General features: G+C 45.9%; 1 protein-coding gene across 3 annotated transcripts in view; it reads right to left on the reverse strand.

Annotated features, from left to right (window-relative positions):
* NCKIPSD (NCK interacting protein with SH3 domain) overlaps positions 1-23,637 on the reverse strand; it is a 166,310-nt gene that overhangs the window by 118,693 nt on the left and 23,980 nt on the right. The window contains exon 1 of one of the 3 annotated variants that reach the window (XM_053301704.1): positions 23,459-23,586. The exons of the other annotated variants lie outside the window; for them this stretch is intronic. Within the exon in view, the coding sequence (XP_053157679.1) occupies positions 23,459-23,557 (99 nt within the window). The 5' untranslated portion in view covers positions 23,558-23,586. Of the gene's footprint in view, positions 1-23,458; positions 23,587-23,637 lie in introns of those variants that run through there. 3 annotated transcript variants of the gene reach the window in all.

Consider the following 23,637-nt stretch of genomic DNA (forward strand, 5'->3'; position numbering starts at 1 on the left):
TGGAGCTTCCAAGCCAGAGTTCTTAACTTTTGGCGGTAACCCCGCCCCCCTCGGTATACAGGCGGCTGCGCGGGCTTCCCTCTCCAGTCTTCTGAGTCCGCAATCTGAAAGAGACTAGCAGAAAAGACATGAGAAGAAGGGAGGATGGGTGGGCGTGTAAGAGCACAGATGACCACTAGAAGAACCCAAGTTACAGGTAAGCAACCTGTCGTTCTTCGACATGGTCTCTGTGCTTTACACGAATGGGCACATAGCAAGCTGCACTCGTGCCATGCTCACCCAGAGGAGGGATCAGGCGAAGATGGATTGTAACACTGCCCTGCCAAACGCCGTGTCTTTTCTGGCTTGGAGATCCAGGGTGTAGTGCTGCACAAAGGAGTGTTTTGATGCCCACATAGCCGCCTGGCAGATGACGTCCAAAGGAATGGCAAAGGCAGTGGAAGCCGCAACCATTCTTGTTGAACGTGCCCTAATGGAGGGCGGGAGAGGCTTCCTGGAAATCTGGTATGCTAGGGAGATGGTGCAGACCACCCATCTGGATACAGTCTGCATAGAAGCCTGCTTGCCTCTGTTAGGTCCAAAGTGGAGTACAAAGAGAGAGTTGGAGGTGCAAAGGGCGGAGGTGTGGTTGATGTAGAAGGCGAGCACCCTGCGAATGATGAGAGTGTGGAGACGTCGTTTGGCCTCAGTTGACTGCTCTGAGAAGAATGCAGGTAAGGAGATCAGTTGGGAGCGGTGAAACAAGGTGACTACCTTCAGCAGGAAGGCAATGTCCGGCCTAAGGACGGCTTTTTCTTTGTGGAAAACTAGGTACGGCGGGTCAACTCTAAGTGCCCTGAGTTCACTGACCTGCCTGGCTGAAGTGATGGCCATTAGGAAGGCTACTTTACAGGAAAGGAGGTCAAGAGAAATTGTAGCCATGGGTTCAAAGGGAGGGTACATGAGGGAGGAGAGCACCAAGGTCAGGTCCCAAGCCGGGGCCATGACCGGCGAGTCTGGATAAAGGTGAGTGAGTCCTTTAAGGAAACGCTTGACCGTAGGGTGTTGGAACCACGGCGGTGTAGATGGCAGGGAGTTAGCCATTATGGCTGCGAGATGAACGCGCGAGGAAAGCATCTTAAGTCTGGCCTCCTTGAGGGACAGTAAATATGAACAAACATGTTCAACAGAGACAGAGTGTACGGGAATCTCCCTGTCCTTTAGAAAGTTCTGAAAGCATGTCCACTTGTGGGAATAGGAAGTAACAGTAGAGAGTTTACGCCAGGCCTGGACTATTCTTTATAGATCTGCGGGCAGGTTGGGACTATGTGCCAAGCTGTGAGATGGAGGCGCTGTAAATCTGGATGGAGAAGGTGACCCCCTTGCAGGCAGAGGAGGTGAGGCGTGTGCGGGAAGCGGTGGTACCGATGGTTGGATAGGTGGAGGAGGTGGGGGAACCAGGGCCTCCTGGGCCACCAAGGGGCAATGAGTATGCAATGCGGACAGTCCTGGGAGATCTTCTGAAGGACTCGAGGAAGTAGGGGAAATGGAGGGAAGGCATAGACTAGAAGTCCTGTCCAAGTCATAGCATGCTGCTTGGAGCTGGTGAAGTTGGAGCGCTTTCTGTATGGCTGGTACCTGGCAGAGCTAAAGGACTTGTCCTGTGGTTGGTAGTAATAGTGCTTAGAGGAGTATGGCTGTTGCTGCCACTTCTGAGGCTTGTAAGGCCGGGATGAGGATTGTTGAAAACCCATGGAACGGGCCGTGTTACGCAGTTTCTATACTTTCTGAAGTGTATCATCCATCTTCTCTCCAAACAGGGATGAGCCGTCAAAGGGAAGATCCTCCACCCTGGACCTAGCGTCGGGTGTAAGGTTGGAAGATCTGAGCCAGGCATGCCGCCGAAGAGCGACAGAGGTTGCCATCACCTTAGCAGCACCTTCTGTCAAATGACGGATTGCGTGGAGTTCCTGTTTCAAGACTTGCGTGGCTTTACGCAGGAAGACTTTAGCAGGGCCCAGCTGTTCATTGGGCAAATGGTCCAAGAAAGGGGCAACGTGGTCCCACAAAAAAGACTGGTATCTGGCATAGTAGGCCTGATAATTTGTAATTCTGGTCAATAAAGACGAAATGGAATACAAATGCCTGCCAAACGTGTCAAGTTTCTTTCCTTCTTTGTCAGGCGGTGTGGGTGAGGTATATCCATGGAACGTAGAGAGTGAAGACTCTACAATGGAGTCAGTGGAAGGATGCTGCTTCAGAAAGGAGTCACCCTGATCAGCAGAAGCATGTACCTTATAGAAGGAATCGAGTGTTTTCGACGTTTGGGGCAGGGAGGAGGGTTTTGACCAAGAGGCCTTGGTGACCTTGAGGATGGATGGGTTCAAGGGGAGCAATACTGAAGGACGAGCATCTTCTTCAATTAATTGAAAAGGGGGGTCCGGCTCGGATTTATCTCCTTGGGAAAGCTGAACACCCAGAGAGGTCGCCATACGGGAGACGAAGTCAGTATATATCCTGAAATCTTCCGATGGAGAACTGGGTCTAGGTTCCAAAATAAGTGTAGGGGGCGAAGAGCCCAACGATATCCTGTCCGAAATCGAGGATTCTAGTCCTTCATCAAAGACAAATCCGAGGAGTCGCTCGAGATCGGAGGAGGAACGGGTCAGATTTGAAGCCAAGTAGGAGGTGGCCTAGAATCTGATGTGATCGTAGCTGTGGCCACCTGCACGGGGGAGCTTCCTGGCGGGACCCGTGGCGGAAGCAGAGATGTGGTTCGGGGTGGAGAAAGGTATCGAAGCTGGTACCGAGGTCGACGGCCAGGGTAAGGTAGAGCGCCGAAGGGGCAGTTCTGTAGTGGCTGAGGCTCGGCGGTGTTGGTGAACCTCCTGGTGGGCATAAAAATAGTCTGCCTCCTCCTCAACCTGACGGGCGTAGCAATCATCGAGGGCAGCTTCAAGTTCTCGTTTGGACCATCGACAAGGCTGCTCTGGGGGAATTTCTTCAGGCTCAGAATCCCGCTCTGATTTGTAGACAGGATCGTGGGGGCTAGATTCACAGACCACCTCGGCATCCAGGATGGTCTTGAGCGTACAGGATCGGTATTCGGTATCGTACGCCAGTCTATGCTTTTTCTTGGGAGGCTCTGTGGAAGCATGACGGGCCTTCTTTCTCTTTTTCTTCTTAGCGGATTGAACCAAGCGCGGTTCAATGAGCACTGCTGTCGAGATCAACACTGCCACGGAACTCTTCGGTACCAAGGTCGAAATCCTAGACACGGGATTGGCCTCTGGAGTGGTAACTGAGATCCCCAGTGGGGAGGAAACAGGCTGTAAGCCCCAGGCCAACGGAGAAGGGCTCGAAGGGGCCTGCATAGTAGGCGGTTTGTCCGAGCCCAAACACCTGGCTTGTTCCCACAGCCAAGTACGAAGTCGAGACGCCCGATTCTTGCGTGCCTGTTTGGTAAAGGCCACACAGTGTGAGCAAGAGCCAACTTTATGGGCCTCGCCCAAGCAGAAAAGGCAAAGTTTGTGGTCGTCGGTTGAGGGGATGTTCGATTTGCAGCAACCACACTGCTTAAAGTTTGTAATCTTGGCCATAGGCCGGGAAAGAACGGGAGAAACCGTAACACACTGGGTCCGAAGGCCATGACGTAACGGCTAACTCAAGAAAGAACTTCAAGGAAGGGAGAGTGGGGGGATACCAGGGATAAAATAAAAATGCTAACTGAGGGGAATACTGAAAACAAAATATAGGGTAAAACCGGTAAGGGCAATATTCAACAGCGTAGTCTAGCAAGGAGTGCTCAACGATGTGTCTTCTATTGCGGATGAAGAAAGACTGGAGAGGGAAGCCCGCGCAGCTGCCTATATACCGAGGGGGCAGGGTTACCGCCAAAAGTTAAGAACTCTAGCTTGGAAGCTCCGATTTGCTAGAATGGCACTTTCAGGATTAAACAACTGCTTAGAAAGCAACTTTTAGTTTAGACTAGTTCATTCAAGGCACTTTTCTTTTGTGACTCAATGTACAAGCCAATGGTGTGAAATTATCTGTGAGCATGTCAAGAAAAATGTTTGACCTGACCTACCACAAAGGAAATCTAGTGCTCAGAAGACAACCCCAGTTCATACATGTGTAGCTACCCACATGCCTGGCAAATAACTGCATGGGCGGAGCTCACCAAGGGTTCCATGCCATTCAAAATCCTTGCTTTTGAATCATGCACTGGCATGATTCAAATCTCAACTTGCGAGGAGCCATTCACGCAAACAGCCTTTCACATAAAGTTCCCTCAGTGCAGCCCAGGCTACCCGCATGGCTGCTTCTATGTATGAACTGGATATCAGGGTTTCAGACACTGTTCCCTCTAAGGCGTGTTCACATGTGCACGCTCACAGGTTTTTGGATGTCTGCTCAGTTCAATTTAGATCCCACTCAGGTTGAATCAGGAAGGCCCCACTCTGAATGCACATGCGCACACACTGCCTTAATACTGCTGCCCAGAACAAAATTCATTCCGCACACAGATGAAAAAAAATTAGAGGGACCACTGGTTTCAGAAGTGATGAATCACTAGCCATTTCCTCTGACTGAATAAGGAGGCTACTGTGGAAGCTGAGCCCCCCCATTTATTCTTGAAGGCTGATGTGACAGACAGCAGTGAATGAGGATGCCATTCCTTGTCTTGCTCTCCGGCAGAGCAAGAGTCAATGCAGCTTTTACAGTTATCCTTGCAAGCAGGGATTCTGTTCCACTACACCCAAACCTTCATAGGCTAAAAGCTAATGCTTGGAAAAGATCCAGATTCCCATTAAGAGATTACACGTTTCACCATTAATATAATGTATGGACTGTTTAACCAAACCACAAGACCCTCATTTGTTATGTTGGACTTTCTATCCTATTCAGCAACTATTCACTTCCTTGACACACAAAAATAAACCGCTCTCTCCTGACAAGGCTTTTAAATTGAATTTTTTGTAACTACTTCTTATAAAACTTCCATCCTCCACAATAAATTATACTCTGCCTCGGCTGAAAGCCCCCATTGTGGCCACCACACTTTTCTGCTGTTCACAACCTATTTAAGCAACACTCTCGCACACTGCGATCTTCCAACAACTGGCATCCTCCCATTTAATCAGAAGCTGTGAAGTTCTTCAGCTGGTTTTGTAACCACAACATCTGCCCTGCATCAAACCATTGGCAGCATTGATTTGTGCTCTCTCAGTAACCCCAGGCAATGCTGTCAGGTGCACTGCTCAGGCTTCTCAGCTGTAGCACCTGTTAGCCCCATTGTTCCCTCCAAAGGTGTTGTCCTAAAATCCTGTGTCCTAAAAATCTGCCTAACACTTGAGACACAAAGAACTTGCTTACACTACAAACCCTGCCAATATAAGTGGTCGTTTACTAAACCCTTTATGGTGTTTGCACAACTATTTCAAGGATCAAACATTGTGACAAAGATTTGATGGAAAACATTAACAGTGGGATGCTACTTTCTGTTAACTCTTAACACACTGTATGGCAAATATTATGGCATGTGAAGGAGAGTTTTCATAAGCTTGCTTACATATCACCAGTTATATAATTCCTGTAAGGGAATGCCCACACAATCAGCCCATTGTAATATCATAGTTGTAGCCATGCAGTGTGATGCTTGTCTCAACTGGAAAATGGCAGTTGTGTATCCTCAAAATCTCCACCCTAGTTTTAATTTGGGGAGCAGGGAGGAGAAAGAGGGGAAGAAACACATGGCAACGTCTACAGTAGATGGGGAAGAGATATAGCACAGCATACTAATAATGTTAATCTTACTGCTGTATGCCAATGGAACTACATCAATGATCGTACTGCTCCCCAAGTAGTGATCCCTCTAATTTTTTTCATCTCTGTGTGGAATGAGTTTTGTTCTGGGTGGCAGTATCAAGGCAGTATGTGCGCACATGCATTCAGAGAAGGGCCTTCCTGATTCAACCTGAGTGGGATCTAAAATAAACTGAGCGGGCATAAAAAACAACAACTTTATGAGCGCGCACACACATGCACACGCCTTAGAGGGAACAGTGCCCAAGTATATAAATAACCACTGGGAATAGAGACACCAGTCGCTGAGACAATTTCCCCATGTCAGACACTATTTGGTTGCATATACTTTAAGCCGCAAGACAGATCTCCAACTGCTTCTTCATTTCAGTAAAAAATTTAGAATAAAGAGTAACAGACAGATACACCCATCTGGTGTATAGGATAGTATTTGCTGTATTTTGTTGGCACCTTCCTGGATTGATACAGGGTAGTAAGGTTAAGACACCACATAGTCACTCAAGAGACACTGAGCCAGGCCTCATGATCAGTGAGACCCAGTTTAGAAGGGTGAGCGGGGAGAGGGAGCTAAGCCCGCTCTCCCTGCACACGAGCAGGGAGGGAGGCCCTGGGTGGCTGGATTGCAGGGGTGGGGGGTGGGGGCTGGGGAGCCACATGGCCCCCGGAAGCTCCAGTATGCCCTGCGTGAATGCGCAGGGCATACTGGGGAGACCCCCAGAGCTGGGAGGTGAATTTTCACCTCCCCTCCGGGGGTCTACTCATGAGTAACCACAGCACGGAGTCGAGCCACGGCTACTCACGATCTTTAAAACCAGGTTTGCGGAGTGCTCACTCCACAAATCAGGTTTTAGGGGAGGGGTACTTAGGCGGGTTACCCACCTAGGAACCACCGGGCTCGTAGCTGAGCCCGGTGGTTCATACAATGGGGCAAAATCGGGCTAGCCTCCTCTAGCCCGATTTCGCCCCATCGTATGAATAGCCTCCATGAGTGGCTACCAATAACTAGGTTGAATAATAATAAAACCAGAGTTGGGGAGGACCTTGTAGGTCATCTAGTTCAGCCCCACTTCCTGATGTACATCACTGTCAGCAGAAGGAAGAAGAGAGAGTGTTCCATCTGCCCTAGAAGGTGGCGAGTAGAGCTCGTGGTAAGTGCCAGCAGCAGCTGACCCCGTTTTCCTGAGGTTCTCTCTCTTTGGGAGCAATCTTGCTGCAGGCCTGTGTTGGTGGCAGAACTGCAGCTCCCAGGAGGGTCCAGAATGCTGACTCAGCAGTCTTTGCTGGGTCCTGCATAATTTCCTGGGCTGGCAGTATAAAGAACACGCTGCCTGGGGCAGTGAGCTCACCGCCAGCAGAGTTGCCACCAAAGGAGGTTGCCCTTTGGAACCACAAGGCTAAGGGCTCTAGTCTTCCTGCTGGGAGTAGTTTCAGCTGTTTAATTATGTGCCTATGAGGATTTGAACCTGGGGAGAACTGGGGGTGCTTCAATTAGAGCGATTATGGGTGGGGATAGGTATGACATGGGGCCTCATTTACATCAGAAGACAGGGAGAGTGGTTTTATTTATTTATTGTTAAATTTATATACTGGCTTTCATTAAAACAATTCCAAGGCAGTTCACACAAAAATTAAAACAAGACTTTAAAATACACAATTCAAATATAAGCTAAAATATAAAAACATAGATCTGGCTAAAAAGATTTAAAGCATAAAATAACCATATAAAATACAAAGAAGCAGCAGTAGACACAATCATAAAAGCCTGGGTAATAAGATTTCAAATGCTTTCCAAAAACTGTGATGGAGACCGAGGTTCAACATTTTATTCCTATCCCTTTTCCTGGCTGTTCCCATAATGAGAGAGTTCCTGGCTGCTTTAACATCTTGTGCTTTGGCGTGCTGGTGCTGCTGTTTAATGCCAGGTCGGTCCAGAATAAAATCTCTATTATCCATGGTTTAATTGTGGAGGAAGAGGCCAACCAGGTTTGTATTACAGAGACCTGGGTGGGGGAGCTGAGAGCAATTAGTCTTTCCCAGATGTGTCCACCTGGGTATTTAGTGTGGCATCTGCATAGACTAGAGGGCCAGGGTGGGGACGGTGGGTTGCTGTAATTTATAAAAGCTCTATTTTCTTTTCTAGGCCCCCTGTCCAAGTGAGTGCTGGTTCAGAGTTTTTGTGACTGGTGTTGGGCTCTCAGAACAGGAGTAGGGGTTCTGCTTGTGTTCCGCCCACCCTGCTGACCAGCTATCTCCTTGCCTGAGCTCACAAATGTGGTCTCAGATTTGGTGTTGAGGACTAGGGATGTGCATGGAACCGGTGGTTCCGCCACTTGGAAGGCGGAGGGGATCTCCCTTTAAGAGCAGGGGGAGGGGGCACTTACCTCTCCTGCTGCTTTCCCCCCGCCAGCATCAGGTTTTTTAACAGCCCATCAGGGCGGCAGCATACCTCCCTGCCACCCCATTGCCCTCATCTTCCAGATATGACCGGAAGCAGGTACGTCAGCAACTTCCGGTCATATCCGGAAGACGAGGGCAACGGGATGGCAGGGAGGTACGCTGCCGCCCTGATGGACTGTTAAAAAAACTAATGCCAGCGGGGGGAAGCAGTGGGTGTGTGTGTGTTTTAAGTGCACCCTCCCCCTGCTCTTAAAGGGAGACCCCCACCGCCTTCGAACTGCCTCGCCACGGTTCCGTGCACATCCCCCCTATTGAGGACTCCCAAAATGATTGTTCTGGGTGACTTCAACATTCATGCTGAGTCTGCCTTGTCTGGGGTGGCTCAGGACTTCATGGCTGCCAGAACAACCATGGGGCTATCCCAACACATTGTTGGCCCCAACACATGAATTTGGGCACACTCTGGATCTCATTTTTTTTGACTGGACAGGAGCATGGTGATTTGAAAGTGGGGGATGTCATCTATGCCCTTGTCATGATCACATCACTTCCTTCTGAGGTTTAGAGTCTTAGCGGCTACACCTCTCTGCAAGGGTGGGGGACCTATAAAAATCGTCTACCCCTGGAGACTGATGGACTCCAATGGATTCTTGAGGGCTCTGGGGGATTTTCCAGCTGGTATGGCAGGAGCTCCTGTCAAAGCTGTATTTGCTCTCTGGAATGGAGAGATGGCTCAGGCAGTTGACATAATTGTTCCCAAGTACAAGCTCCCACAAAGCAGAGCCCATGCAGCACCTTTGTATATACCTGAGCTGACAAAATGATGCAAGCTGGGAGACGGCTGGAACGTAAAGTGAAGGAAAACTTGGGGTGAGTTTGAGTGAACACAGGTTAGAGCTCATTATCAAGCCTATTCTGTGGCTGTGATGGAACAGAAGAAACCATTTTTTTCATCCACCATTAAATCCTCTCAATGTCATCCAGAGGGGCTTCCCCAGGTGCTTCAGGGTCTTCTGAAATCTGGACCCAGACAAGATGTATTGGCACCCTCGGTAACACACTGACACATTTGCACAGCACTTTGAGGAAAAAGTCACTCGTATTGATGAGTTGGATTCTATGGCTGATGCAGGGTCATTGGGAGGAGTCCAGAGTAACAGCTGGTCTAGCTCTGCTGAAGGAGTTTCAATTATTGGTCCCAGAGGATGTGGACAACGTATTTAGTCGATTTTGGCCAACCACATGCATGCTTGACCCTTGTCCTTCATGGCTTATTGAATCTTGTAGGGAGGGAATTTTTAGCTGGGTCTAGCAGGTTCTAAGCAACTTACTGAGAGGGAGTGGCCCCAGCTCTGTTGAAGGAAGCTATTATTCAACCACTCCGAGTATGGAACCAGAGGATGTAAACAATTATAGGCCTGTGGTCAATATTCCCTTCCTGGGCAAGGTGCTTGAGCGTGTAGTGGCTGACCAGCTCCAGACATTTATGGAGGAAACAGACTAGCTAGACCCATTTCAATCTGGCTTCAGGCCTGGCTTTGGAACAGAAACGGCTTTGGTTGCCCTGTGGGATGACCTGTGCAGAGAGCAAGAGCAACCCTGTTAATTCTCTTGGATCTCTCAGCAGCTTTCGATTCCATTAACCATGGTATCCTTTTGGATAAGTTGGCCAAGTTGGGTGTGGGCGGCACTGCTTGGAGGTGGCTCCGCTCCTACCTTGAGGCCCATTTCCAAAAGGTGGTACTGGGGGATTACTGCTCAACCCCTTGGTAGTTATGCTTTGGGGTTCCTCGGGGTTCCATTCTTTCCCCTATGCTGTATAATATCTACATGAAACTGCTGGGAGAGGTCATCCAGAGATTTGGCCTGAAGTGTCATCAATATGTGGGTGATATGTATATGTGGAGAGATATGTATCTCTCTTTTTCATCAGATGCAGGTGAGGTGGTGACTGTCCTGAATTGGTTCTGGATGCAGTAGTGGAGTGGATGAAGGTGAACAAGCTGAGACTCAATACAGACAAGTCAGAAGTACTGCTGGTCCAGTTCATTTAGTTCCTCTGCCTAGGCAAATGATGTTCAGCTTGTTCTAGATGGGGTTGCACTCCCCCTGAAGGAGCAGGTTTGCAGTTTGGGGGTGCTCATTGATCCAATATTGCCACTAGAGGCTCCAAGTGGCCTCTGTGGCTTGGAGCGCCTTTTATAAGCGACAGCTGATATGCCAACTGCGACTTTACCTGGACAGTGATAGCTTGGCCACAGTTACTCATGCTCTGGAAACCTCTCACTTGCATAACTGCAATGCATTGTACATGGAACTGTCTTTGAAAATGGTCCGGAAACTGCAGCTGGTACAAAATAGGGCTGCAAGATTATTAACTGGGACTGGATGGTTTGAGCATATCACGCAGTGCTTCGTCAGCTGCACTTGCTCCCAGTCCATTTATGGGCCCAATTCAAAGTGCTGATTTTAACCATTAAAGCCCTATATAGCTTGGGACTGAGTTACGTGAGAGATCACTTTGCCCCATATGTCCCAACCCGGTCCTTACAATCTTCTTTGGAGGCCCTCTTCCAGTTGCCTCTGCCAAACAAGGTGAGGTGGGTGGCTACTAGGTAGAGGGGCTTTTCAGTGGTTGCACCTCGTTTATGGAATAGCCTCCCCAGTGAGGCTCATCTGGCTTCATCACTTTGTTCTTGTTAGACAGCAGGTAGAGACCATTTTTGTTCACTCAGGCCTTTTAAATTTTGACTCCCGAATCTGATTTTTATTTTAAGTGATTTTAAGAGTTTTTAAAATTGCTTTGCATTGTATTTTGTATTTCCCCCCACTTTTGGTCTGTTATGATTTAATATATGCGTTTTCATTTCATGTGTTGTGAGCCGCCGAGAGAAGAGTTTGTTATGGGGCGGAAAACAATGTTTTTTAAAAATATTAATATCATTTTCATCATTATCATCATTGGAAATCTAGGGCTGGAGCATCACAAACACATGGATGTTCAGTCTCTGCTTGAAGACTTTAAGTAGAGGGGAGCCTTAGTTCATCCATCAAAGTGATAAAAACTTACTCATGTTCAACTAAATCTACCCTCCTACAACTTAAAACTCCATTAAATCTAGTCCTGCCCTCTAGAGAAGCAGATAACAAATCTAAGATACCTTTCAGGTATCTGAAGCATGCTATCATTGTCCAGTGATAGCATGCTTCTTCTCCATGCTAAACATACCCAGTACCTTCAACTTCCTATCCACTCCCAACACAGTACCTCTAGTGACTGCTGCTGGTGTATATCTTATGTTTTTTTTTAGATTGTGAGCCCTTTGGGGAAAGGGGTCCATCTTATTTATTTATTATTTCTCTACGTAAACCATCCTGAGCCATTTTTGGAAGGGCGGTATAGAAATTGGATAAATAAATAAAATAAGACTTTCCCTCATAGGGTCTGTTTGCCAGACTCTGACCATCTTCATTGCTCTTCCTGGAACCCATCTCAATCTGTCTATAATCTACTTAAAATGAGAGATTCAAAAATACTATTTTAGATAGTTCCACTTTATTCTGTAGTAGTCAGACCTATTGGGCAGCATCCAGAATAGCTAGTCATGACTAACTAAGTCTGACCATGCGGCCCTATGGTTCTACTAATGCATAGAATTGCATTAACAGTGTTTGTAGCACCAGCACAGTGAGACTCTTGTGATCAGCTATTATCCCAAGATTATTTTCACATTTGCTACTCATGAGCCATATGCCCCCCCCCACCACACCGCTTCCTATACATGTGCATTTTTTTCTCACCTAAAAGCATAACTTTGCATTTGTTTCTGTTGAATTTCACTTGGTTAGTTTCAGCTCAGTTTTCCATTCTTTCAAAGTTCTGAATGTTATTTCTGTCTTCTGATGAACTAGCTAGCCCTTTCAGATTTGTACAGTCTGCAAGTTTGATGACTCTTTCACTGAAGTCACTGATAAAAACATTGAAGAGTACTGGGGTCATGACAGGACCCTGCAACACCCTACTCAAAACCTCTCTAGTTTGCTGAGCACCTGTTGATGAGCACTTGGAGTATGATTTTCCAGCCAGCTGTGAATCCACCTAATGGTATCATGATCTAGCCCACATTTGAGTAGTTTCCCAAAATATCATGGGGATCTTTGCCAAGTGTTTTGCTGAAATCAAGATCAACTAGCTGGACTGGGGGCAGAACATCTGCGCCTCTAGTTCACAGCCACCACTACACCGCCACACCCCCACACCCCTGCCGCCATCACCGTCTTCTTCCCTGCCTGCGTCGCAGTTTTCCCCCCCACTCATGCTTCGCCCACCCGCTGGCTGCTATTTCCCCCACTCACTCACTGCCGCAACCGCTTAGTTCCCACCCTCCCTCTTTCCGCCAGCCGGCCAGTTGGCCGTTCACCACCATTTTGTTTCCCTGCCGGTTGGCTGCCGCTGCCATTTTCTTCCCTTCCACCCGTCCCCGGCGCTAGCTGCTCGTGAACTCTCGTGAGAGCTGCCACACATGGGATTAGCAATGAGTATGCCTAAGGGAAATATATAAAGAAGAAGAAGAAGATTACAGTCACTGAATTCCCACAATCCACTAAGCTGGATTTAAAAAGAGATTAGTCTGGCATGATTTATTATGGAAAAATTGATGCTGGTTTCTAATCACTGTATTGTAGAATAATCACTTTTAATTACCATCTAGTGTGCTCTCAGAGCATTTCGTCCCCAGTGATATTTACCCTCCCTCTTCAGAGTATTATACTCTAAGGTTATCAGATGAGCAGAAAGGCCTCCCCACATTCTCTACACCAGGAATTCTCCACATTGGGTCCCCAGATGTTATTGGACTTCAACTCCCATAATCCCCAACCAAAGGTCACTGGGGCTAGGGGTTACGGGAGTTGAAGTCCAATAACATCTAGGGACCCAACATTGAGAACCCCTGCTCTACACTGCTATTCCATTGTATTGAATACTCAATCACACTCATATCCGATATAGTTAGAACCAGGCATCCACAGATCTATTCAGCAGCTTAACCTGAGGCTTGCCTCTTGCCCTCTGGCAAGCTGTCACTTACACTGTCACTTGGAGACAGCAAGAGCCTCTTCCACGGGGCAACACCCAGACTAGTTAATCTGGACTCTGAACCACTGAAATCAATAAGTCAGTCATAAATTATTAGGTCCCACTGAAATCAGTGACTAACTTAGTCAGGATGCTGTCCACCATTTCTTACCTTCTCCATACCCCCAAGCAAATGAGAGAAATTCCTCCCTCAAGCCCTCTACATATGCTATAGGGCTCAAAGGAGAGGCAGGGTTTTTTTCTCATTAGTGCTATAGTTTGGAGAAGGCAAGCAACAGCAGGCTCTCATACATAAAACCCATTCAAATTGTTACAATTCATGTACAACAGGGCTTAACAAATCCCATGAGCCAGGTGATGGATAGACACAAGCAGGAGGCAGCAAGCAAGGTGGTGACAAGTTACTCCCTCCTTCTGGTCACATCCATCCATCACTTGCCTGAGCTAGGGGATGGATGGATGCAATGACAAGACAAAAACAGCAAGCAAGGCAGGAGTTGCTTCCTTCTCCTGGTCATGATTGATCCATTGATGGGGTATGTGTATTAATTTATTTGGGTTCCAAGAGTCAAGCTAAGAATTTATAATGTCTTAGCACAGTGCCAGATGGTAAGGCTGGAGAGAAGGAGATCTGTTCCAGACAAACCAGAGGGACAGGCAACAGCAGTTATGAGAAAGGGATCATTAGGTGTATAGGGCACTGAACCTCACCAGTTCCACACTAAGAGCCATAATCAGCCACCTTTGTTTTTTAAGCCTTCACCAGATACAGCCTTCAAGTTCTCAAGCTGTCCTCTACAACCAAAGTCAACAGCAAAACTCTAGAGACACCCAGTTTTGGAAAGATATTTTTCCAGATGTGGACTCACTTAACTTGGACTCACAGGTCCAAGTTAAGTAAAACTATTCTGAACAACAGGATAGCACCCTATTAAGGTAGAGGATACACTGTCTGGGGGAATGTTTAAAATAAAACAAAAAACCTTCCAATGAAGATAGTTGTGCATGTTTCCTAATTAAAAATAAGCTGTGAAGGAAAGAGCCAGGAAGTTGTAAATCTGTGTTGAAGGAAACATGCAGGTGGCACTGGCAGGTGTAATTCCTTAATTTAAGTCAGGGATCCCACTTTAAATGACATTAGCTCAATTGCCCTGCTGTGATCTCAGTTCATCACCCCCACCGGGAAGTTCTATCAATCAACAAGGTTTACTTCCTTCGACTGTAGCTCTTGCAGCATGTGGAGTTTATCTTGAACCTGACTGCATTATTAATGAAGCTAACTGCTAGGTTATTTTTTTGCAACAGTGACTCTCACTGGCAACATACCCCTTCCTCTTCTCCTCTCATTACACTGCCACTTATTGTTAGATGCTCTTGCAGTGAGCATGGCAACATAAATTACCTATTCACATCTGGCCATTAATTAGCATCAACACTATTATTAAATGAAGAGATATACGAAGTGCTCTGGAACACTTAAGTCACTCTTTGATCAGACAGAGGCCAAAAACGATTTGGTTGGCCATCAACACTGATTTAGAATTTGAATTCTAAATCATAAAATACCTTTCCTGCACTACATAAATAAGACACATTCATTTAAGCAGCAGACTTGGACCAAATTATGCCCAAGCAGCAAGACTTCACATGTGCATGGACAAAGAATGAAAGCTGGGGATGGAATTCAGCAGTCACGTATGCTTCTCAAAGCACAAATTATAAATGGGATAGACTAGAATCAAGCCATCTTCTCTGCAGTGATATAAACTGTGACTGAATTAGAATCACTTTAAATGAGACTTTGTTTTAAAGTGAAAGGTCTGTGTAACTACTCTAAACTACTCTAAGGTTACACAGCCCTTTCATTTTAAAGTAGAGTCTCCTTTAAAGTGATTCTAATTCAGTCACAGTTTATATCACTGCAGAGAAGATGGCTTGATTCTAGTCCATCCCATTTATAATTTGTGCTATGAGTAGCCATCTTTCAACTCCCAGGTGTTTCTGCTGCACAGCAACACCTGAAAGCCAAAACTGATTGTGAAAGACCAGAGCAAAATGGAAAATCCCACCTGAATTACTTCTGAACTAAGGAGAGAGAAAAGCACAAATAACCAAATATGTAAAGGTCCTTTGCCATCTTAATGTTGTCTATTTCTAATTATATAACCAGGGCAGCTTAAAAAAATAACCCCACAAGACAAACATGAAACAATTTAGAGAAATAGTAGCCTTCTTCAGTCACTGAAAAAAGGATGCTGCACCTATGTACAGCATCCCGAGAGAACACCCACAAACCCCACCCTGGCACCAAAGCACTCGGAAGCCTCACCCTCACACTGAACATGCTTACAGCATTTGCCTGCAGAGACAAACATGGTAACTGGAAAGAGATTCTTTCCATGATTGGAATACTGTGGTACTCCAGCCTTCCAACAAATCCTGCAAGCGTGTTCAATGTGGGGGTAAGGCTTCTGAAAACATGAGCACTAGGGTAGAGCTTGCAGATGCACATTTGGGACACTTCAGAGAGGAGAGCTGGTATGGTGGTAGCAAGCATGACTTGTCCCCTTAGCTAAGCAGGGTGGACCCTGGTTGCATATGAATGGGAGACTAGAAGTGTGAGCACTGTAAGATCTTCCCCTTAGGGGATGGAGCTGCTCTGGGAAGAGCAGAAGGTTTCAAGTTCCCTCCCTGGCTTCCCCAAGAGAGGGCTGAGAGAGATTCCTGCCTGCAACTTTGGAGAAGCTGCTGCCAGTCTGTGAAGACAATACTGAGCTAGATAGACCAATGACCTGACTCAGTATATGGCAGCTTCCTATGTAAGCATCTGCTATTTAAAAGAAAGACTGAAGAGGGCTAGTGAGTCAAGAAAGCCTTTTTAGTTGCCCAGAAGGATAATCTGGCCAGACCCAAGTATTCAGTTGCTGCCACCTAGCAACTGAGGCCTCAGGCCCAAAAGATCGAGCTGCAGGAGTGAATGTCAGGGCATCTTGTTTTAATTTAAAAATCAATGGATGGATAACTCAGCATATCATTGAAGTTAGTGGTTAATTATCCTGAAATACAGGACTGCATGACTGAGTCAACTAAATTCCACTATAAGTACTTACCAGAATGGACTCTTGGGAGAAACCTCATCAGGCTAGTAAGGAAAACAATCACAACTAAATTTACCAACTAGGGCAGAGAGCCAATTAAGAGCAAGTTGCTATATAATTAAGCCACGCATAGAGTGAGCCAGGAGAGCTAGCTTTTTGGAGCCTGAATATGTATAAGCAATAGGGATGCGCACAAACCTGTTCGGAGGCCCTTTTACTGGCCTCCGAACAGGTTCAAACTCTGGGGAGTGGGGTTTGAAGTTTGAGGCTGGGGGGGGTGTTGCTTTAATGGCGGGGGAGGGTACTTACCCCTCCTGATGCTTTCCGCCCCGCTGACGCTCGTTTCTGGTAAAAGCCTTTGAGGCAGCAGCGGACCTCCCTGCTGCCCCTTCCCCCTCCTCGGCCGGAAGTACCGGATGCGTGTGCGCCCGCACCCATCTGAAATGCACATGCATGTACATGGGGCACACATGCCCCTGGTACTTCTGGTCAAGGAGGGGGGGAAGGGGCAGTAGGGAGTTACGCTGCCACCCTGAAGGCTTTTACCGGCAACGAGCACCGGTGGGAGAAAAGCAGCAGGAGCAGTAAGTGCACCCACCCCTGCCCTTATAGTGGCACCCCTGAAACCTTCGAACCGCCCTGCTGTGGTTCTGTGCACATCCCTAATAAGCAACATAATCACTTATGTAGAATACAGAAGAGCTCGTGATGAAGATCAGGCCATGGCAATTCAATCAAACGGGAATCGAACTGTTGATCAGAAGCACCACTAATCTTTCAAGAGTTCTCTGCTCTGGCTCCCCACAGAGCAAATACTCTGCATTGCATTTTGAAAGTACATCTAAATCAAAAAGGAGACTGTTCAAGGTGGTCCAAGATGCGGTAACCTTCTGCCTACAGACAAAGCAGTTACAAGAAGTGGATCCAAAATCATTTTCAGATGAATCTAGGGGTAGGATGGAAAGAGAAATGTTCACAGAATGACAGGTGGAAGAAAGCTTGGAGGTCTTTTAGTCTAGTAGTTCCCAACCTGGGATCCTCCAGATGTTGCTGAATTACAACTCTCAGCATCCCCAGCCACAATAAATTGTAGCTAGAGATGCTGAGAGTTGTAGGTTCCAGGTTGGGAACCACAGTTCTAGTCCAACCCTCTGCTCAGTGCAGCGAACTGTTACAGCACCCTTAACACATGGCTGTCCAGCTGCTGTCTGAAAACCTGCAGCAGAGGAGAGCTCACCCCACTGTAAAGCAGCACACTGTTCCACTGTCAAACAAGTGTGTTATAAGGTCACACCTGCAAGTTCTTCCAGTACCCAGGGATGTAATTCATCTGGCCCTGAAAACTTAAACTCATCTAAGATAGCTAGATGTTCTTACTATCTCTACACTTATCTTGAGGTGCATTTCCCTCCTTTCTTCATCTGTACATCTGTTGCCTGGCCCGGCCTCATTTGCTTTGTAGGAGGAGGCAGGTGCAAAATAGGTTTTAAGGAGTTCTGCCTTCTCTGTCATCCATGCTACCGATCCACCACTTCCTTGGCCTTCCTCTTGTTTCATAAAACCCATTTATGTTGTTTTTGGCATCCACTCACAAGATTCAGCTCATTCCAAATGTCAGCTTTCCTGACACCATCCCTACAGATTTGGGCCACCCTTTTGTATTCTTTCCTGATTATATGCCCCTCCTTCCATTTCACTTCTCAGCTGTACAGAGTTCTCTGCGCATCCACTCAGGTATATTTAGATGTCTCTCACTTTCTCTTCTCATGGGAATTGTTTGCAATTGTCCCTTCAATATCTCATATCATTCTCTGACCCTTTTTCCTCTTTAGAATTTCTAGTCATGGGGTCTTGCCCAATTTTTCTCCAAACAGCAAACAAAAAAAACAAAAAAAAAACAAAAATACACCAGGTTTCCTGAAATCCAGGGTACACATCTGACTTCCTTCAGGTTTCCCTCCCCTTGTTATCATGAATTCCAAGATGGTATGGTCACTCCAGGGCAAGTCCTAAGCCCAGAATAGGTGACTTCTCATTCCTTCTTCCATCCTCTAAAAGATGAAGTTGTCAACAAACGAGATCAAAAATGTAGCAGATCTCCTATTGTTAGGCGTTTGTTAACTTACTTCTTCTATTACTACTAACCTGCCTCTTTCAAAAGTTGGTAATGCAAGGAAAGCACAGTCTACATTTTGATTGGTCAGGTGATCTATAATAAATTCCCATGGTGGTATCTCTTTGATCTCTCTCCCCTTTTACATAGAAACTTTCAACCGGGCTTCCATGCTCAGATTCATGGATTTCTGTACAGGTATATACAGGCCATATACATCACCACACCTTCCCCTCTTTCGTTCGGCCTATTCCTTTTGAACAAGTCATGCCCTTCAAGTGCTACCTTCCAATCATAAATCTCATCCCATCAAGTTTCTGTGATATCAGATCATATTTGCCTTCCTCTATTAGGATTTGAAGTTCCCCCTGTTTGTTTCCCATACTCTGTATTGCTAAGAATAAGTTTGACGCACTCATCTAAAAACAAATGTGAAAGCAGGTTCTTGAGGGGTTTTTGCACTGTAAATATTTACAGGAACAAGCTAGCATGCAGCATTAAATTAGGCAGGATCCATGAAAATCGTGTCATTCCCCCAGGTCTTCGAATGGTCACCCCCACCTCTGGTTTCCTTATTGCCAAGTTACAAATGCTGCTCCCAAAATATGTACTAGAGCCACATGCATGGCTAATCTTAACATATCGAAATTCACTCTGTTCCATATCATACAGATGGCTTAAGTGTCTTCATACTGAAAAACACAGGCCCAAAACTTTGTAAGCTTGTTCCAACACAAATCACATAAAAAATGATTCTGTGAAGATTATACTCCCAATGCAGTAGAAGCCATTTGTGCACTTTCTCAACACAAGACAAAATGGTGGCATTCAGTTATTGGTGGAGATCTGCAACAAACCCACAATTATGAGTGCATTCAGTGGGTCTCTTATCCAATACACATAGCTCCATCATCTGAACAGGCTGGGGGGAAATTTTGGTTTCTCAGGTATAGTTTAGCAGGGCAGTCCAACACAAATTCAGTTTCAAACAATTCCAGGCAAGTGTCCATTACATGGCAGTAGCCAAACATTCATCTTATGAAAAAGCTGACGTATTAAATTAGCCATACATGTTCCATACAACTGACTTTATATGGCTGAAAATCAGCCATACAACTAACAGATTTATCTATTTAACTGGCACACTAGGGTTCTCATTTGTGTTTCAGTTAGATGTGTAGCCCACTTTGTGGGGGGTAGAGGGTCCTTTTCCAAAACAAAGTTATTTTACTGAAGAATGACCTCAATCATTAGTACTGATAAATGAGATGTTTATGTAGATATATGCTCCCCAAAGCATGGATGCAAGTATTTAAGTATTTCGGTGAATAAATGTAATAATCATTATGCACACAAGTATTATCTCTTTATGCTACTATTTCAGGCACAGCTTCAAGTCTCAAGCATGCAGCATTAGAGAAAAACACTTTGACCCAAACTGTGTCTGCTCCAAAGCAAATACTCATTTCACTGCTTACCCTTTCCCTAGGAATTCTCCATTAAGTACACCCTTGCACTAGAGAGGATGGTGTTAGCACTGATCACTTCAGTTCCTATTTGGGCTGAAGCAATCTGTTCTTTCACTTTCCATAATTGCTAGCATGTTTGATTTAGCTATAATTACTGTCATTATTGTTACATTTGTTTTTGTTCAGGATTAGCTGCCTGGCACCCTCATCTGCAGTTGGACAAGCCTGTTATTAGCCTCTGTGTTATATTCCAAGTAAGTAGAAAGTTTACAACCAGAACTGCTCTGCGTTCTCACTCAGAAGCAGTGTTTACAGTAGATGCAAAAAAGTGTTCAGAGACACTTTTCAAAAAGCTGCCTGTCTTTTTGCCCAGGGAGACAATGAGAGAGAGAGAGAGAGTGTGTGTGTATATACACATACACACACGCCAACAAAATAGAGAAACACATATTAACTGTCATGCTCTGCACCATTTGTAATGGCTAATATTGCCCCCGACACCCTCTATTGCTTCTTCCTTTTCAACTTTCTCAAGCACCTTCATATTTCGCTCATGCAGATACACTTCAGTTTTAATGAGCCATCTCTCTCTATACACACACATATACATATATACCTGTTCTGGATGGGTCTGCACTCCCCTTGAAAGAGCAAGTGCACAGCTTGGGAGTACTGCTGGACCTGGTTCTGCTTTTGGATGCTCAGGTGGAGACTGTGACTAGAAGTGCTTTTACACAGCTTTGGCTAGTGCGCCAGCTGCAGCCCTTTCAAGAAGGCACATCTGGCCATGGTTACCCATGCCTTAGTCACATCACAGCTGGATTACTGCAATGTGCTCTACCTAGGGCTGCCCTTGAAGAATATTTGGAAACTTCAGTTGGTGCAGAATGCAGCTGCCAGGGCTCTCTCAGGAACGAATCGCTTGGAGCATTCAACACCTATTCTGAAAGAGTTGTACTGGCTTCCAGTTTGTTTCCAGGTCCAATTCAAGGTGCTGATTTTGACCTTTAAAGCCCTAAATGGTTTGGGCCCTAGATATTTGAAGGACCACCTGCTTCCAAGCGTTTCTGCCCATTGAGCAAGATAATCAGAGGGGACTCTGTTCCACGTGCGGATGGCAGAAGAGGCTGGGCTGTTGAGCACACAAGACAGGGCCTTCTCAGTCATTGCCCCCAGGCTTTGGAATGCTCTCCCAGCTGGCATCCACTCCTCAGCTTCAACTACAGTTTTTAGAAAACAAGACATAGCTCTTCAGCCAGGCTTTTAAATGAGGTTAGTTTTACTGCTGCTGCTGCTGCTGAGTTTTATGTATTTTAGAGAGATTTTTAAATAGAGATTATATTTATATTAATAGCTCTACTTTTTGTATTTTAATTGTATTGTTTTAATATGGTAAACGAATTTGAGATTTTAATGAAAAGTGCTATATAAATTGAATATTCTATATCCAGGGACAGGTGCTCAAGTTGTGCCACTGAAACCACACAAACATTAAGAACCGGGTGGTAAGGAGAGAATGAAAGATTTTTTCATTATTTGTATCTGAATATATTATGGGTTGTCTAAACCTCCTCTAATGTCCTGTCCTGCCCATCTAGGAACTCCATTTGGGGATATGAAAGGCTATTACATAGTTAGCCAATGAGATACTGGTGCAGACCAAAGCAGACATAACATTCCACAATTAATGCTAAACATCTTTTTTTCAAAAAGAAGCCTGGGGTGGGGAAATGGTTTGAATCAGGAGACATTTGAGCCTTTTGTCCTTGAGCCAGTTCCCTGCCTTAAACTGCCCCTGCAGAGTAGAAAACTTAGAGACACAATGTTTGTGCTCAAATGTATGAATGCAGTGTTTATGCCTGTATATTTCCCCCTCCACTGAGATGAAATTAAGAGAACAGGCATGGAGGCAAAGTTATCAAGCTCCTCTCCTCAGCCAACAGCTGCTTCAGGGAGGGGAAGATTTGGACAGGGGCTGCAGTGCAGGGGGAGGAGTCATACCCCTTCCCACCAGTGTTCCCTCTAAGGCAGGCCTGCTCAGCTTAGGCCCCCCAGCTGTTTTTGGACTACAACTCAAATGATCCCCAGCCATAGTGGCCAATAGCCAGCGATGATTATTATTAATTCAATTTCTATAACACCCTTCCAAAAATGGCTCAGGGCAGTTTACACAGAGAAAAAACAAACAAATTAAGACAGAACCCTGTCCCTAAAGGGCTCACATTCTAAAAAGAAACACAGACACCAGCAACAGTCACGGGAGGTACTGTGCTGGGGGTGGAGAGGGCCATTTACTCTCCCCCTGCTAAATAAAGAGAATCACCACATTAAAAGGTGCCTCTTTGCCAAGTTAGCAAGGATTAGGGTTAGGGGAGTTGCAGGCCAACATCTGCAAGAGGGCCAAAGTTGAGCTGCTCTGCTCTAAGGCTCACAAGCTTTTTGCTGTCTGCTCAGTTAATTTTAGATCTAGTTCAGGTTGAATCAAAAAGGCCCCACTTTGAATGCTTGTGTGCACACACTGCCTTGATAATGCTACCCAGAACAAAACTCATTCTGTGCAGAGATTGGGGAGGGGGGGATAGTGAAAACACTGCTTCCCACTGCAGCTCCAATTCAAATCCTCTTCCTTGGAAAAACAGGACTTTGGCAGTTTCAATAACAATTCTCACATCATCTAGCCTGGAGAATGTCCATTAGTTGGGACACTGTCCCATCATACATCCACCACAACTCTCTCCCCTGCTTTAAGCAACACACAATATGCACTTTCTACATATGTGCCCATTGCCATTGACATAATAATGCTAAGTTTTCATTTTGCATTATTATATCTGTAAGTAGCTTGAAATGTTTCCCCTCCTTCTCCCTTTTCCCACACTAGTGAAGTTACTTATATATAGGTATACAGCAGGTTTTTTTGAAGGGATTCATTCTGTGCTTTAAAGATCTACACAGCCCCACTCCCCAAAGCCTCCCATTTTAAAATTTAAAAAGTGCCAGGACAGAACAATCAAGGACAAACCTCAACAAAAGAAATCTCATTTCTGTCATCTGGTTAACTAAACATTAAGTCCACAGTAGAAGACCATAGCTGTGAAGTCACTGGAAGGCCCACATCTTGGACTGGAAATGAGGTCCTCTCTCTTAAGCAGCATCTCTAACTCAAGTCACCTCCAGGCCTCATGAATCGGGTCATTTGATTCATGCACACTGTACATGTTTCCTGTTAAGTGTGACAAGAAGCCCATTCTACCAATGTGGGGCCTGGATCATGACCCACATTAAGACATAGTCCACATTTTCAGTTAAGAGACCAGCACACCAGCTAACTAAGTTCCATAAAGGACACCACTGACCTTTAAAGGACAGTATACACATTCTCAGCTGGTGCCCAGCAGCTCTCAAGGCTGCAAACACAAGACTACATCACATCTTTTTCCTTCACCAAAAGCACTTCTGGGTAAGAAATGGTACACACCTTCCCATAGATCCTCACGTGCACACACCGAAGGCACTGAGCGTCTACACTCTGTACAGATACCAAGAAGCCATGGCCAACTGTACCATTCCACCACATGCAGCGGTGCAGTGATCAATGTGTGTGCGACTGGTGACTACGTTCCGTATACTGTCTGTAAAGCATCTCCTTACACAGAA

Source organism: Hemicordylus capensis, chromosome 2, assembly GCF_027244095.1.
Source record: "Hemicordylus capensis ecotype Gifberg chromosome 2, rHemCap1.1.pri, whole genome shotgun sequence".
In the NCBI taxonomy this organism is placed as follows: Eukaryota; Metazoa; Chordata; class Lepidosauria; order Squamata; family Cordylidae; genus Hemicordylus; species Hemicordylus capensis.